The sequence below is a fragment of the Papilio machaon genome, chromosome 4 (genome assembly GCF_912999745.1).
Source record: "Papilio machaon chromosome 4, ilPapMach1.1, whole genome shotgun sequence".
NCBI lineage: Eukaryota > Metazoa > Arthropoda > Insecta > Lepidoptera > Papilionidae > Papilio > Papilio machaon.
In genome coordinates, this window is record NC_059989.1 from 4,602,747 (window position 1) to 4,619,608 (window position 16,862).

Below are 16,862 nucleotides of genomic sequence, written 5' to 3' on the forward strand. Positions count from 1 at the left end.
CTATCTTTATTATCTATTAATATTTCATGAGCAGTATGCCTTAACTTAATGTTCAAATTCATAGCACTATAAAGTTTGACGGAAAAGAATGTTAAAAATGCTCCATTGATGGAAAATAGTTTGCACATATTATAGACTGAATTTAATAGTGTCCGAATGGTTGAACAATAAATAACATACACTGTTGAACTATTATATATTTATATTAATAAAAGTTGAGCACACTTGAGACTAACATGTAACAACAACAACGGTGACAATGGTTTAAAATGAAAAACAAAAAAATTTCTCATTTATTATCGTTTCCTTTGGATTCAACTAAAGCGAACGAAAAAAGGAAAGAATATAAAGTTAAAGTATTTTTCTACCTTTATATTTGAATTTTCCTTTTCTAATTAAATAAATATAATATTCCATAGGTTTTTGTAGGTTAGCAATGCAAAGGTACCACGCGCTACCCGGCACTTAACCATTTGGCCTATAATGAAAAATTCTAAAGTTAACTCAAAGGATAAGCTTTCTCTGATGAATATTCATAGAGGCGCACTTTTGCCCATTTGAGTGCGTCCACCATTTTACTTTATTGAAATTTTCTTTGAATTATAAATTATTTTAATTCTGTCGCACTTTTTAATTTCAGATTTACTTTATCTCTTGATCTTACTTTTTTTACAAAAACATTTAGTTATCTGTGTATTTGAAAGTAGGAAAGGGATAAAAATATGTTGTCGGTTTTTGCTATCCCTCTCCTTCTCTGATAGTGTAAACCAAGAAAAGGCTAGAAAAACGCACTCATAGAGATGTAAATAACTATTTGCCATCATAGCAGAAGACCTGAAATACTGACTCTCACTAGACGACGTCTATTGTATATAATGTATTGTACATTAAATTAGAAATACCTATGATTACATTAAAATTTTACTTATACATATACATATATCTATTGCTTACGGTCTTCGTACAAAAGAAAATAATCATGGGAAATGAAATGGTAACATTCATTTCTATTTTAGATAACGATCAAATGATAACGTTTGACTAATTGATTTCAAATTGTAATTGAAGCTACCTTTGTAAAAATATTTAACATTACATGAGTTTACATTTTACTATTAAAAAGCGATTTGCATTTACGCGCGGTAATATATTGGAATAGTCCTATTTAAGTAAGTATTAAGTGTAAAAATCCGACACGGAATATAAAAACTATTTATTCATAACAATTCTAAAACAACATTTATATTAATTATATTGTAATGAGTGTCAATTGGATCTTGAAGACTATAATAATTGTAAGTAATAATTAACTAGGTAGTTCTAAGTTTACAACATAGATATGAGCATAACATCTTATTTATCGAAATTCTCAAAATCCAAGCATACATTCCCTCAAGACCCGAAAGCTTGGCTACCTCCCAATTCGGTAACTTAATAAAGACTTGACCCAGTGGAAATCATCTAGCTATATTAAACTTTGAATGATACCTTAGGTCCTTTCTAATTTCGAAAAATTATAAATCATTTTTTGTAAAATTGAAGATTTTCGTGTAAAAGGGAAACAGTTCAGCTGACTGCGACTGAATGAAGTGGCAAAGGGGCGTCAGACGGCGAACAATGTACGGGCGGGCGTCGCTAAGCGCGGAGCAAGGGCGAATAAAATAAAAACGTATTTAGATTTTATATTATTTTAAATTTGTTGTTAGCTTTTAGAAAATTTAATTTAATGTATTTATATAACTTATTGTGGTTTTTAATTGATGCCTATTCAGTTGGGCTATAAAATAGTAGTTATTTTGAAGTTTTTAAAAATAGTATTTTTAGTTCTTGGTTATAATTTACATATTTTATTGTTAAAGGCCAAATATATTCGCTAAGTTTGTGACCGTTGTTAGCCCCTTAACTTAGCGCGGGTTAACACACGCTTAGAACCCTGCCCGCCCCCGCACCGCATGACTCCGCCCCGTGCCCTAATGCCCCGCCGCCCCGCGCAATCTCTCGACCAGCGGAGTGTTGGCTGCCTGTGGAGTCAGCCGGAGGTCGTCAAGCTGACACCACTGCCACAACTGCCCCGACTTTTGCATAAACTATTATTTTAAAAAGTTTTCATTTCAAAGTTTATAAGACAAAAATCCGCAATGGACACAGAAGAATTCAGGGTACGAGGAAAAGAAATGGTGGACTACATTTGTACTTACATGACGACAATCCGGTCGCGGCGTGTGACTCCGTCTGTAGAGCCAGGATACCTTCGTGCCGCGCTGCCATCTTCGGCGCCGGAATACCCTGAGAGCTGGGACGACGTGATGTGCGACGTGGAGAACAAGATCATGCCCGGCCTGACGCATTGGCAGCATCCTCGCTTCCACGCCTACTTTCCCTCGGGCAACGGCTACCCCTCCATCCTCGGTGACATGCTGTCTGCCGGTATAGCCTGCATCGGCTTCTCTTGGGTAAGATATACATTTTCATCGTAAGACCATTCGGAAACCATGTTTATTTTGTTCTGTGATATATTTTAAAGAATAATGAGATCGTTGATCTTTCCGATGCTACGATTTTTTTTAAAATATTTTCTTTATAAGATTTCCATGTAACTCTAGATATGTGGTCAGACTTCAATAGTAATTGTTTTTATTTTTTAAATGTAGATAAAACTCGCACTTAGCCACTTTAAGCTCAATTAAACCGTGGACATGTCCAGTGCTCATACATACAATATACTTTAAACTTTGCTACAAATTAAATAATTAAAATCGTTTACGACTTAATTATAAAATATTACAATAGATTTGTAGTTTTCAAGAGAACAGTGTCAATTGCAAAGCTTTAGGCTTCACCGATTGAAACGTGATTAATCACGTACTCTAATGACATTTTTTCTTTAAAACACTACCGTTCAATTTCAAAATTTATAAAACTCAATACTACAATGGTTAAGCAAAATTACGCATAAAAGAGGAAACTCCGGTTCCTCTTTGCTTTCTGCTTAAATAGCAGTTGCCGGCACTTCATCCGCGCGGAATTAGAAACATCTTGTATTAAACATAATCTATGTCCCGGGTTACGAGGGGATAGTGAAGCTTCCCAACAGTGAAGGAATTTTTCAAATTGGTTTAGTTCAGTACAAACAATGAAATCTTTCCTCTTTATAATATTAGTATTATATTAAAAAGTTAGAATTCATCTAACTGTGACAAATAAAGCATTAACCATATGTGTCTACAGTTTAGATAAATGCTTTCAACCTGGTTAAATAATGATAGAATAAAACATATTTAATCTAGATAGAGGTATTCAACATAGTTACAAAAAACTGAACTAGTCTTCTTATAAATTTAGACAATTGTTTTCTTCACTGTGCTATGACTCTAAACGCAAAATGCGCCGAATAGTTTTTGAAAGGTCGGCGAATCTCCAATTATTCCTTAACCACTTAACTGAGATTCAGCGCCATTTAACCTAAAAAGACATGATTGAAAATCTATCACAGTTTTCAACTGACAAAAGACTTTTTGAAAAAATAGATTAACGTTCATTTCATTCGCATTTGACATTATTTTGTAATTTAAAAAACCGAGTACCTACAAACAATTCAAAAGTCAAGTTCGTTTATTTATTTTCATCATCGTGGCTTTTATGTAATTATAAATTCATATTCCTATGTATAAGGGCCAAAGTAACAAATTGGTGATTTTTATTATTTTATGTTAAAAGCTACCTCTTAGTTCACTTAACAACATGCACTGAACAAAATACACATTTACATTATAAATGTTATTTTTTGCTGAAGTAAAAGTGTCTATGCGGCCTATTTTCCTATATGGTTGAAACTTTGAGAGCCTCTCCAGAAAAGTTGTCAATTTGCACATTGGTCTTTATTCGTAGGATCCATTGATTTCTCTTATAAAATTATTTTAAAGGCAATGAAAGTCAGAATTATAAGTTAATAAAATATTTAATCGGGAATCGAACCCTGCACCGATGGTTCAAAAGTCGGTCACTTAGCCGCTCAGCTATCACAGTAACAAAAACTAATACAATAAAATATTTATCACTTTATTTTATTTATTAAGATAAAGATATTACATATCCAACCATGCCAAGAAAATGAAACTTATTTCTTTGGTTCACATATTTCTATGATTACTTTCAACTTTAGGCGTTAAAGTTATCAGGATAATAAAATTTATATTATTTAAAATATAACAGAAATATTTTGTTTATTATCATATGCCATGCAATAAATAAAAACAGGTACCTTTGACGGGAGAGTTAAACTGTAACTTAGATTACTTGGAAATTGCACAATAACTACGAAGCTTGATTGTCCTTTTTATTTTTAATAATTAATTGACTGTCATCGACTATGTTGTAAGCACCCGCTGCTTGGTTACATTTGTTAATTATGTTGACGTTATTTAACATTTTTAATATAAGTATTAAATAAAAATTTCCGTTATGATAAACTCCCAAAAAGATTTTTGTTTGATAAATTGGATGTCTTGGATTGGATTGTCTTTAAAGTCGTTGCATGCGGTAGATAAATTTTCGTGGTTACAAATAGATAATCTATATTTTTTTAACAGGCCGCGGCTCCTGCAAATACGGAGTTAGAAATCATTATGCTAGACTGGATGGGTGAGTATCAATAATGATTACGTAATTGCTCTAGGGATATAGTATCGTAGATTTTAATTGCTACAGATGTGTAAAAATCAAAATTTACACTTAAGATTCTGCAATTTTGCTATTTTGATTAAATAGACTCGTAGAACACTACAATTTTGTCATATAAAAGTTAGCGGCATTCAATGTCTTCAAAACATAATTATTTTTAAAACAATTTAAGATACTGCGTTTTAGAAGATTCATAGTGTAATGTATGTACAATATTACAGGAAAAGCGATTGGATTACCTCCAGCTTTCCTAGCTCTAGAAGAAGGTAGCAAGGGAGGCGGTGTTATTGAAGTGAGTTATCACGGTTTGGACATTATCTTTTTATGAAATCTAGTACTGAGCTTAACAGTAGGACTAGTTCGTATGTAAGTTCAGCTTTTTGTTAGTCATTTGATTATTTTTAAGGGAACAAAAAATATAATTAACCTTTCACTTTTATTCAGAAACATCGGTACACTTATTTAATGCTTTATATTTTGTTATATAAAGCTAACTGTCAATGAGTGTCAGTTCTGTCATTTACCCAGTAAAATTGAGGGTAGCTTCAACTAATGCTGATGGGAGGTTGCGCGACCCCCATTAGGCATACTTCGCCGGAAATTCCAAGTTTGTCCACAAGAATGACAACAAAAAGCGATTTAAATGAGTTCAGGAAGCAAAGGTTTATCTTCAATTGAAGGATAATACATTTAATGATATATCCGTAGGGTTCAGCAAGCGAATGCGTGCTTGTGTGCATGCTCGCTGCGAGAGCTAATGGCATTAAACGCCTGAAGCACCAGTTCCCAACTGTGGACGAAGGTCTCTTGCTGTCAAAGTTGATTGCATACTGCTCGAAAGAGGCGCACTCTTGCGTTGAGAAAGCGGCCATGATAAGCTTCGTTAAGATGCGCATTTTGGAGCCTGATGAACACGGAGCGCTTAGGGGTGAAACTTTGAAACAAGTAAGTTTAAAAAAAATATTTCCTAAATTGCCGTACTTATTACCAAAATTTGATTAAAAAATAATTTTAGATATGAGTAAGTCAGTAGTTTTATTTCATGTGATAATTATTCAGGGTCACGTTAGGTCGCAATATAATTTTTTTAGAATATTATGAATATTTTAATAAAAGCAGGAGTGGCTTGGTATAAAGATTCTATGGCGCGGTGAAGATAATCGAGAGATAATTGAAAAGGCGGGCGGCGTCGTGCCGCGTCGTGATGTTCCGCAGGCACCGCTGCCGGCCGTTTAATGACTCGGCCGCGGATTCCGGAAATACGTGGCGCGCCGACAGACACGGTCGCATTGTGAACAACTTTCTATGACGCAAATATGCTGAAATTCACAATTCTTCCCTTTCAGAGATGAAGATCGCTTTAATTAAAACGATCTTCACTCAATTGAGTACCGTTCTGATGAATTATTTGTTGGAATACTTTTTATTTATAAATATAGAAATAGTACACAAAAGTTATTTATCAGAAAACTGCACTCAATGCACGAACTTTGTACATAAACAGAATTAATCATATTTACCTTCTGCGTCGCCGCACTTCTACCGCACTGGCTTTCCGTATGAAAACTCTTCTTACCATAGGTCATGATTGAAGTTAATATTGATGCAAAACAATAAAACATTATTAATACTTATCTAATTGCAGGCAATGGAAGAAGATGAGGAAGCTGGCCTAGTTCCATTCTTTGTAGCCACCACTTTAGGAACGACTTCGTCCTGTTCCTTCGACGTTCTGACTGAGATAGGTCCCGTAGTGAGAAAATTCCCGTCCGTGTGGCTGCACGTGGACGCCGCTTACGCTGGTAGCGCGTTCCTTTGTCCCGAGCACAAGTACCATCTGGCAGGCGTAGAGTACGCTGACTCCTTTAACACAAACCCCAATAAACTGATGCTAACGAACTTTGATTGCTCCCTTCTGTGGGTCACCAATAGATATCTCCTCACTTCGGCACTGGTCGTCGATCCTCTGTACCTCCAGCACTGTTACGACCACACCGCTATTGACTACCGGCACTGGGGCGTGCCGCTGAGCCGACGCTTCCGTTCCCTCAAGCTTTGGTTCATGCTGAGGAGCTACGGCATCACTGGCTTGCAGAAGTATGTGCGCCGCCACTGCGAACTGGCCAAGTATTTTGAACAGCTTGTGAAGAAAGACGAAAGGTTCCAAGTCTGCAACCAAGTGAAGGTATAAATTACTTCAGTTTACAAAGATTTTTATCTTTTATCCGAGGTAAAGTTTCAAGTACATAAATTTTTACTTTTACTTTACACTAATTTAAAACCACGAAATATGTGGAAGATAACTCGTTGCGCTCATTATTAATTTTTTGAAGCTGGGGCTTGTCTGCTTCCGCCTGGTGGGCGGTCCGGACGAGACGGGCGAGCAGGTAGACGAGCTGAACAAGAAGCTGTTGACTAACATCAATGCTTCGGGCAAGATCCACATGGTGCCCGCTTCAGTGCGCGACCGATTCGTCATCCGCTTCTGTGTCGTCTATCAGCATGCCACTCGGGAAGACATCGGTATATCTATTTGTTACTAGTATTTGCATTATTATATTTATTTCAAACCAAATAGAGCACTCATTAGAAAAACATTAAATATAAAAACAACTTTCTGTTGGAATAGTATAGTAATAATAACAAGGATTTAATTAGGAAAAACGAAATTGAACATAAACATTCCATTGCCACAGTTACTAAAATAATATTTAACTCTGGCGTCACTTTGTAAATATACCTTTGCTTACAGAAATTGCTTGGGATATCATAACAGAATTCGCTACAGAGCTACTCGAGGGACCCGACAAGGAAAGAGTAAGTTTAGATAAATGACAGCGAGGAATATTCTAAAAATATTTTATTACTTTTGTTTAATTTCCACTAGCTTTTACCCGCGACTCCGTCCGCGCGGAATAAAAAAAAAAAAGTAAACGGGGTAAAAATTATCCTATGTCCTATTCCTGGTTCTAAGCTACCTGCCCACCAATTTTCAGTCAAATCGATTCAGCCGTTCTTGAGTTATAAATGGTGTAACTAACACGACTTTCTTTTATATATATAGATGATAAAAAGTAATATTTTCTTCAAAAAATCGTAATCTATTAATATGTTTTTTTACTTATCATCACATCTACTCCTTGTTTCAACTATTCAGGTGTTAAGACAAATTACCATTATTGTGGCATATCAGATTACGGCATTAAGAATCTTACGTATACTTTTATTGAAGGACTTAAACGAAGAAAGAGCGCGACGCCACCGCGCAGCACTGGCACATAAGCGTTCGTTCTTTGTGCGCATGGTGAGCGATCCCAAGATCTATAACCCGGCGATCAACAAGACACCACCGCCAGTGCCCACCACGCCCGGCTCACCGCCCGCCGCCGCTGCAGCTGCCCCTATCACCCCTGATACACCCTCTGACGCCGGCGTTGTACTGCCTACAACACCGTACGTAACAAAATATAAAAGTTTCCAATTTTATTGGTTTAATATTTTACGTAAAGGGAATTGTAATAATACAACCAAAAAATAATAAAATTTCAAATTAAAAAGAATATCAATCTCAAAAAATGGAGAATGCTCATGCTTATGTATTTCCGCTAATTGATGTTCAATGTTTCAGCAAACAATCTTCTTGGATCAGCTGGCCTCTAGCGTTCTTCTTCCAAAGTGTCGATAACGACAACAACGATTTGCCATTAAGGTGCGTATTAGAATACGTATATAAGATGCCCTTCCATAAAACTTTCGAACATGATTTTACCACAGGCATAAAAAATAATATGTTTCGAAATGTTGCGTGCCCTCCATCTTTTACTCCTAGATCTCGACATCGATCCCCTCTTACATCAAATGTTATCAAAGATGAATTGACGTATTAAAATAAGTATTTTGCGTATATAAAAACGAATTATTAAAATTTTCACCGCACAGGTTTCGACATTTAGATACAATGGTGCGCCTGAAGAGCCCCGGACAGCCTGGCCGGCGGGGCTCCTCGCCCAGCCCCTCCCCCGAGCGCCGCGCACCCTCCCCCTCCGCACATTGATAACTGCAACGCCCGCCACAATAACTATTTATCTATTCTATAATAATAAATAATTTCCTCAGCATTTTAAAGAAGCTTTTGATTGCATAATTCACAAAGTTTTCATTTGTGATTTTTTGTATCCTTTTTACCGTTTGTTTCCACTGTTTAAAACATAGTGTTGTTTGTCTCATTCTCCGTGAAAAAACTAAGATAACAATAATGTTTTTGGTAGTGGAAACAAACAGTTAGTATGATTTCTTTACATATTCAGGCTTACAACTACCAAGTTGTGTTAGCTTAGTAAATAACTTTTGAAATAAAAAGACATCTTGTTACACTTATTTATATTTGTGAAAATATACATTAAGAATCTTCCTTTGTACGTTTTTCATTAATATTGTGCTTACATAGTTCCCCGTCCCATCCCACAGAATATAAAACATCTTCATCTCTCACATCCCATGACAAGCCTCTAACAAACCCATTATGCATCTTTCCATTCTTATATGTGATATTAATCTTGCTATCTGACATAATGTCACACACGGTTACTGTTTTATTGTCACAGCATACTGCCAGTTTATTTGTACTGAAAAAAAAAAAAAAGATTGTTTAAAACGAAACTTACGTCACTTAAAGTAATCACTGGCCATAGACTGTCTTCTGTGTGGTCATGGTATTGCACTGGGCGAGCCGCCCCATTTGTGCAACAGTTCTTGCTGACGTCAACCACTGTTAATTTTACACATTAGATAGGCTCCGAAACTACTAAACTTCTTTCACTGTTGGGAAACTACACTATCCGGTCACCTGAGGCAGGCTATATTTATTAGTAAATTTTTAATTTCTCGCAGACTAACTCTATTTCAAATGCTAGTGGCTAATAAGACTACCAATAAATGGGTACTTCCTAAGTACAGATAAGTATTTAACAAGCCAGTCAGTCAGAAAATGCAAATTAAAACTTGCATATATTTTCAAAGAAACTAAATACATTTAAAGAAATTAATATAATAGTGCCATATAACATCTTACCCTGACTTAACAGCTATTTGATGTACAGCAGCAGGAAATTCAGCTAATTTGGTACCATCTCCTGGCTTCCTAATATCCAATAGGCTCAGTACACCAGCATCATCTCCAAATACCAAACAATTCTCATCTAACCATTGTAGACAGCGAATACCACAGTTGTTTTTGACAATGTCTGAAATTTACTAGGATGAATACCAACAAGCACAAAGAAATAACTTTGGTACATAAAAAGTCTGGGGGTAAGAAAAATTATCAAACTAATATTTTTACAAAAAGACAAGAAAACGATGAAAAAATACATACAACATAAGCATTCCATACACAAAACAGGTTGTAACTTACCACAAACAGGTTGAAATATATTTTCATCCCACAAACTAATGTACTGATCCAATGATCCAGTCGCAAAGGTGTGTGATTTAGGTCTGACAGAGACAGTGTTAACTGCCATTGTGTGAGCAGAGTCATAGTTTCTTACACAAACCAAGTCACAGATATCCCATACCTACAATAAAATATTTAGGAAGATACAAATATATATTTTAAATTATAATTATATGTTCTTACAATCTAATATATAAAATTCTCGTGTCACAGTTTTCGTTGCCATACTCCTCCGAAATGGCTTGACTGATTCTCATGAAATTTTGTGAGCATATTCAGTAGGTCTGAGAATCGGCCAACATCTATTTTTCATACCCCTATTAAGATTTTTTAACTGCGCGCGGACGGAGTCGCGGGCGACAGCTAGTAAAGATCATAAAAAAATACACAACAAAGACGCTTATGCAATAAAATAATCTAAGACAATAAAGTAAGAATTCATTTTTACCTTCACATTTCCATCAGCACCTGCAGTAATATATTTCTTTCCAGATTCCAAACAGTCAACCGAGAGAACCATATCATCATGTTCAGCTACTGACAGCTCCTCGGTCCATTGTTTCCATGCTTCATCACTAGTTGTCCACACACTGACAGCACCACTATCTTCACATAGTAATACCTGAAAATAATGGTTCAAGTTGTAATAATCCTTATAGAAATTATTATTTTAACCTTAGAATTTCACTGTACTGACACATGTGCTAATACTGGGATGATTTACATTCTCTGACAAAACCAACATCACCATATGTATTAATACAAGGTTCACTGCAGTTGAAAACCTCAGTAACACATTCAGTGCCACTACAATTTTATTTTTATTTTAAAAAGATTAAATTAAATTTTAACTTTCATGAGACATTATAATAAATTAATATATATAGTTAAACACTCACATATTTGTCCGATATAGAAATAATACCGGTCCCACCCACCCTGATGAAGGGCCCCAAACTAATTGGTGCTGACACAGGACAAAAATGTGATTGTTTAGCCATTTACATAACAGTTTATATTAAAAAGAACTTGTAGATCTAATTGGTGGTATTGAGCGATCGGTGACAATATTTCTTTTATACTCATATTATGAGTTGAAATTTTTAACTAGATCAAAGTACTAACTAAGATGTTTTTAATACTGTGCATTTCAATCCTGTGCATTTAACCTGCATTTTTTAAAATTAATGTGACAAATTTCACAGTAAATTTTAAACATTACCTTGTTAGAATTTTCAACAAAACATCCATCCCCTGTACCACTTGGTAGGCTTATATTCTTTTTTTCAGTTTTATTAAATTTTTTATCTTTACCCTCACACTGTGTGATATTGACACCTCCATTCCAGTAACGTCCGGTTAATTCTGAACATCCAATTAATATTGTTCCATCTATAAAAGGAAAACTGCTTAAAAAAATCAATAAATATTCATCCTATCAATGTTTGATGGTTTGAAATGGTTATTTTGTTTTTGAATTTTTGGTAGTGGAAATTTTTCTGTGTGCGGGAGCGGTGTTAAAAGTAAAGACGACTCCGTAAAGGTAAAGGTTGTATGTAAGGTTAAAATGTGCTCACCTGGATGAATTCGAATATAATCTAAATAGGACAATGTACTGGTGCCAGTGGTATCTGACCTGTAGACTTCCGCATTAAGATGCGGTGGAACAATTGTTTTATTATTCTCCATATTATACTGTTACTAGTATACTTAAAAACGGCACTCCTCTTTAATAAATGTATGGTAATCTTTTGATTCTAATACTTAAAACTTATAAAATGATTACATTAACAACTTAGATGGTAGAACTTAACAAAATTCCTCTAAAATCTCATTTTAAGAAGTACGTAACAATATTTTTACAAGTTTGGTTAATTTCATTCAAATATTATTAGTTTTTGTACGCGCTTCGCAGCTTGACAGTTGATTGACAACAAAAAACATAAAAAGGATAGAAGAGGAATTTTTTTAAAGTCCGAAATATGAAGTTTGGGTAATGGTTTTTATCTACTCTCTTTACGCAAGCAGAAAATAAGCAATATATAACAATTTCTAGAAAATTATTTTTCTAACAATTATTGTGAAAATTTATTTTTTTGTTGTTTTGGTTCATGAATTGGATTACCTTATCATTTATCAAATGACACTGACAGTTGACAAGCACTTCACTCCCAATTCGTCGACTTAATGATCTATTCAGATTCAGATTTTGTTTTATTTGATTGGTGACTGCAGTTTAATTTGAGTGCTTATGATTGTTTTACATTGTGGAAATAATTTATCAATTGAAATACCTATTGACTGGTAAAAAGATTTGTACAACTCTTCGTATCTGGTAAACTAAGGTTAGATACCTTTTGTAATTCTACCCAGTAAGATTTTAGTCCTTTCGTGATTAATTATTTATAAGTAATTGTTTTATAGTCAAGCGGTTATGCATAGTTTCATTGCTGTAGAACTTCCAAATTATGTTACCTTTGATGTATTATGTCCCCACCGACATACTGATGAAAATCATCAAATCCTTAATACAAGCAACTGTATTCAGCTACTGTACTGTATAGTTGCATTTCTTATATTTTATGGACTACTAGCTGTCGCCCGCGACTCCGTCCGCGCGTAATTAAAAACCTTAATAATAAGCCTATGTGTTCTTCCAGACCATGTACAGCAGTGCCAAATTTCATCAAGATCCGTTGAGCCGTTCTGGAGATAACTTCAAACAAATATCCATCCATCTATCCATCTTAACAATCGCATTTATAATATTAGTAAGATCTTTAAATTAAACATAGGTAGAAATTGCTATTATACCACACCATATTTCTTTTATATACATGAATAACTTATGTTGTCTGTATATGAGAAGAGCAATGTGAGAAGTTTTTATTCGAACCAATTTATCTGTAGGTCTTGTTTTGTTTTAAATGTGTTCAACTTTTTAACAATAAGGGAAGAAAGAAAAGTGACAGATAAAAGTAAAATATCATTGTGTGCAGGCAATTATGGGTAGATTAGAACTGCTGCAGACCTTAACTGGTCACAAAGGTATTGTTTGGAATGTGTCATGGCATCCCCAAGGAAAAGTTTTTGCTTCTTGCGGAGAAGATAAGATTATAAAATTATGGAGTAAAGAAGGTCAGGACTGGACTATGAAGACTGTTCTTGTGGATGGACACCAGCGCACAATTAGAGAAGTGGCATGGTCTCCATGTGGAAATTTTCTGGCTTCTGCAAGCTTTGATGCTACAACTGCTATTTGGGACAAGAAAAGTGGTGTGTATATGAACTGAAATATTTGGAAGCATCCCTAAATTTTTGATGGTAACAATAAATTATATGTTAATAGGTCAGTTTGAATGCAATGCTACATTAGAGGGACATGAGAATGAAGTAAAAAGTGTGGCCTGGTCACCTTCGGGACAACTCTTGGCAACTTGTGGACGTGACAAGTCAGTATGGGTTTGGGAAGTGGCAGGAGATGATGAATATGAGTGTGAGGCTGTTCTCAATGCTCACAATCAAGATGTGAAAAAAGTTTGTAGTATATGTTACTTATATTTAATTGATTACCATTTCAAGCAAAGATAAAAATGTTGTTATTGTTATTGTAGGTGGCTTGGCACCCTTCCCTTGATATTCTGGCATCAGCATCCTATGATAACACAGTAAAAATGTATAAAGAAGATAGCTTAGACAATGATTGGTCCTGTGTGGCTACTTTACAATCACATGAATCTACAGTTTGGAGCCTCGCATTTGACAAAACTGGAGAAAGACTTGCCACATGCAGTGATGACAGAACAGTTAAAATCTGGAAAGAATATAGGCCTGTTAACCCAGAAGGAGTGATTGTGGATGACAAGGAATCTGTTTGGAAATGTGTTTGCACATTGTCTGGATACCATACAAGATGTGTTTATGACATTGCATGGTGCCCAAAGACTGGACTTTTAGCGACAGCTTGTGGTGATGATATTATAAGAATTTTTAAGGAGGCAGACGATTCTGATCCGAATGCTCCCACATTTGAACTGGTCTCCACTCAGTTAAATGCACACTCACAAGATGTAAATTGTGTAACATGGAACCCAATGGGGAATGAAGAATTACTTTCTTGCAGTGATGATGGAGAAATAAAAATATGGAAATATTCCGAATAGTGTTTATTTATTGATAAGCATATAAATAAAGTAGTTTTTATATTTTATACAATATGTTAAATATTACTTTACAACAAAATCTTCTTTGTAACACATTATGAACAAAGAAAAACTGTATCAAAGTTAAGATATAATTATTATAAATATTGTATTAAATACTGTTTTTTCCTTAAAACAATACTGTTGTGGGTTAAAAATAAAAATAATTGTAAAAATGGATATGAGTTTTAGTTATTCTGTGATATAGACATAATAAAAATAAAATGTTAAGTATTATACCAATTTAATAAGGTGGAATCTGTAATTTAAAATACTTTGACTTAGTTCAACAACAAATATTTCTCTGTTATTTTAGACATAAGTTAGTTTTATTCTCTTATCTTTTCAGTATTCTAATGCTTCTTTCAATAAAATACTACAATATATTAAGGACAAGTGGAATTAAAAGATTTTTTTCTTTTGCTGCAAGCCAGAACATGTCTAACTCTGAAGGAAATGGAATTGTGTTAGCAGAAGTTATTAATACGCTGGAAGACTTTGCTCCTAAAGCTTTAGCTGAGAGTTGGGATAATACCGGACTGTTGGTACAACCATACACTGCAAGGTATATATTTGATGTTTTAAATTAGTGAAAGATAAATCTTATCATTTTATGTCTTTAGTGCCATTTCCACTAAGTGGCTAGCCAAGCAGATGCTACTATTGTCAGTCATTGTTGCGTGTATTTCAATAGGTACGAGTGGTAAAAGGAATTTTGTCACTAAAGTTTACTTATTTTTTACTTTGAATTTTTGCTTGTAACAGTTACTTTTTTCTGTTACAGGCTTATCACTAAAATTCTATTGACAAACGATTTGACGGAGAAAGTGGCTCAAGAAGCGTACAACCATGGCTGTGAAATGATTGTTTCTTATCATCCACCAATATTTGCTCCATTAAAATCTGTTGTTCAAAGGTATGTAGCGTTTTTAATAAGATTTATTTGACAGTTTGCTGTTTGTTGTTTTCTTTCAAATATGATTTTAATTGTTTTATTGTATTGCTGTAGTTTAAAAAAGAGCTAATATTTTTGTAAGTCGCTAATGATTGATTTAAAAAATGATACTATTAACAAAAAGTCATATTTTCAGTTCATGGAAGGAGCGCATTGTTTCCTTCCTGTTAGAGAATCGCATATCATTGTATTCACCACACACAAGTTGGGACAGCACACAAGGTGGTGTCAATGACTGGCTGGCGTCTGCTTTCCCTTACTATGAAGCTACACCCATTATACCAGGTGTTAATCCTAATACTGGCGCTGGAAGGTAATTAAATATGAATTTATTATTTTAAGATGGTATTACTCTTGGTTCATACTGAAGAAACACTTGTATGAAAGGATATTGTTCTCTCACCCTCTTTGAAAAACAGAGGCAGGAACATTTTTTTTTTATATCATCAGGTGGCAAACCACCTGGATCCGCCGGAATGCGACCGCTTCCCATAAACGTCTGTAATTCAGAAGCGTTGTTCGACGGAGAAGGGTACACATAGATAGTGAATATTTCCCTTTCTTTTGTTTCCTCTCCTCCGTCCAGGGAAAGAATACTACAATTAGATGTCAGACACCACACTAATCAGACAAAAAGCGGAATTGCTTCCATTGCACGCCTGTCTTCTATGTGGTCATCGGTCGAGCCATTACCGAACTATTCGAGCTCGATGTTTTTGTAATAATACAGAATTTCATGGTTATTGTAATTGAGCTTAACATTGAATCTATAATCAAACTTCCTACTATCTGTTTCTACCTTTTTCTTTCAGAATGTTTCGGTAGCCAGTGTTGCCATTTCAAATTTTAAATTTTTTGTAGGCATTTTGTTTTATTACCCTACAGGTTTTTAAAGTTAAATTCGAACATTTCTTTAACCGAAGCTGTGGCCAGAGTGAAGAAAGTGACAAGTTTGAAACATGTTCGTTTAGCTCTGGGCTGTGGTAAATCTATGAGTGATACCATACAAACTGTGGCACTTTGCGCGGGCTCAGGAGGTTCGGTGCTAAAGAATGTCTCGAACGCAGATCTTTTCCTAACAGGTCTGTGTCCATACATTTAATCACACATATCTATAAATTCCAACTTATTGTAGTAAAATGTAAAACTTTGAGTTTGGGTTGCCATGTTAATCCAAAGCTACTTTTCATGCATTTTGTTTATTAACAAACACCTACATTGTATATAAAAGATCAGTCTTTAACATAAATAAAAAAACCATAGCTGGTTATTTACAGATAAAACATTTACAGGCTATGGAACATTTTGTAACATGCAACATTTCTATTTTTAGGAGAAATGCTCCATCATGATGTGTTAGATGCCGCCCAAAGAGGTATATCTGTCATATTAACTAATCATTCGGATTCTGAAAGAGGATTTTTACGTGGATTTTCATCACAACTACAGAATAAATTGAATAACCAAATTCAAGTTTTAGTCAGTGAATATGATAAGGACCCATTGACAACAGTTTGAATGTTATAAAGTTATTTAATTAATAAATAAAACAAAATATAGTAATATCAAT

At 34.7% G+C, this 16,862-nt stretch overlaps 3 protein-coding genes across 6 annotated transcripts; 2 read left to right on the top strand and 1 right to left on the bottom strand.

Annotated features, from left to right (window-relative positions):
* Positions 1-1,858: 1,858 nt before the first annotated feature.
* LOC106710721 (tyrosine decarboxylase) lies at positions 1,859-8,790 on the top strand. Its single transcript, XM_014502877.2, has 10 exons — positions 1,859-2,453; positions 4,590-4,641; positions 4,902-4,972; positions 5,389-5,625; positions 6,326-6,865; positions 7,014-7,203; positions 7,433-7,497; positions 7,913-8,133; positions 8,309-8,389; positions 8,620-8,790. Exons 1-10 carry the CDS (start codon positions 2,139-2,141, stop codon positions 8,732-8,734), a joined length of 1,887 nt encoding a protein of 628 aa, XP_014358363.1. The 5' UTR covers positions 1,859-2,138; the 3' UTR covers positions 8,735-8,790.
* A 263-nt stretch (positions 8,791-9,053) lies between these two features.
* On the bottom strand, positions 9,054-12,000 carry LOC106710771 (methylosome protein 50-like). The gene is made up of 6 exons (XM_045686968.1): positions 11,713-12,000; positions 11,358-11,527; positions 10,584-10,757; positions 10,094-10,256; positions 9,752-9,923; positions 9,054-9,305 (listed from the first exon to the last, which is right to left on the bottom strand). The coding sequence occupies exons 1-6, from the start codon at positions 11,822-11,824 to the stop codon at positions 9,080-9,082; spliced, it is 1,017 nt and encodes a 338-aa protein (XP_045542924.1). The 5' UTR covers positions 11,825-12,000; the 3' UTR covers positions 9,054-9,079.
* A 313-nt stretch (positions 12,001-12,313) lies between these two features.
* LOC106710798 (probable cytosolic iron-sulfur protein assembly protein Ciao1) lies at positions 12,314-16,837 on the top strand. Of its 4 annotated transcripts, none has more exons than XM_014502962.2 (6): positions 12,314-12,480; positions 14,687-14,902; positions 15,122-15,253; positions 15,429-15,605; positions 16,178-16,374; positions 16,626-16,837. In XM_014502962.2, exons 2-6 carry the CDS (start codon positions 14,694-14,696, stop codon positions 16,808-16,810), a joined length of 900 nt encoding a protein of 299 aa, XP_014358448.2. In that variant the 5' UTR covers positions 12,314-12,480; positions 14,687-14,693; the 3' UTR covers positions 16,811-16,837. The 4 variants fall into 4 exon arrangements, with proteins under 4 accessions (XP_014358448.2, XP_014358449.2, XP_014358450.2 ...); XM_014502963.2 differs by having other exon boundaries at positions 14,768-14,902; XM_014502964.2 differs by having other exon boundaries at positions 14,772-14,902.
* The last annotated feature ends 25 nt before the right edge of the window (positions 16,838-16,862 follow it).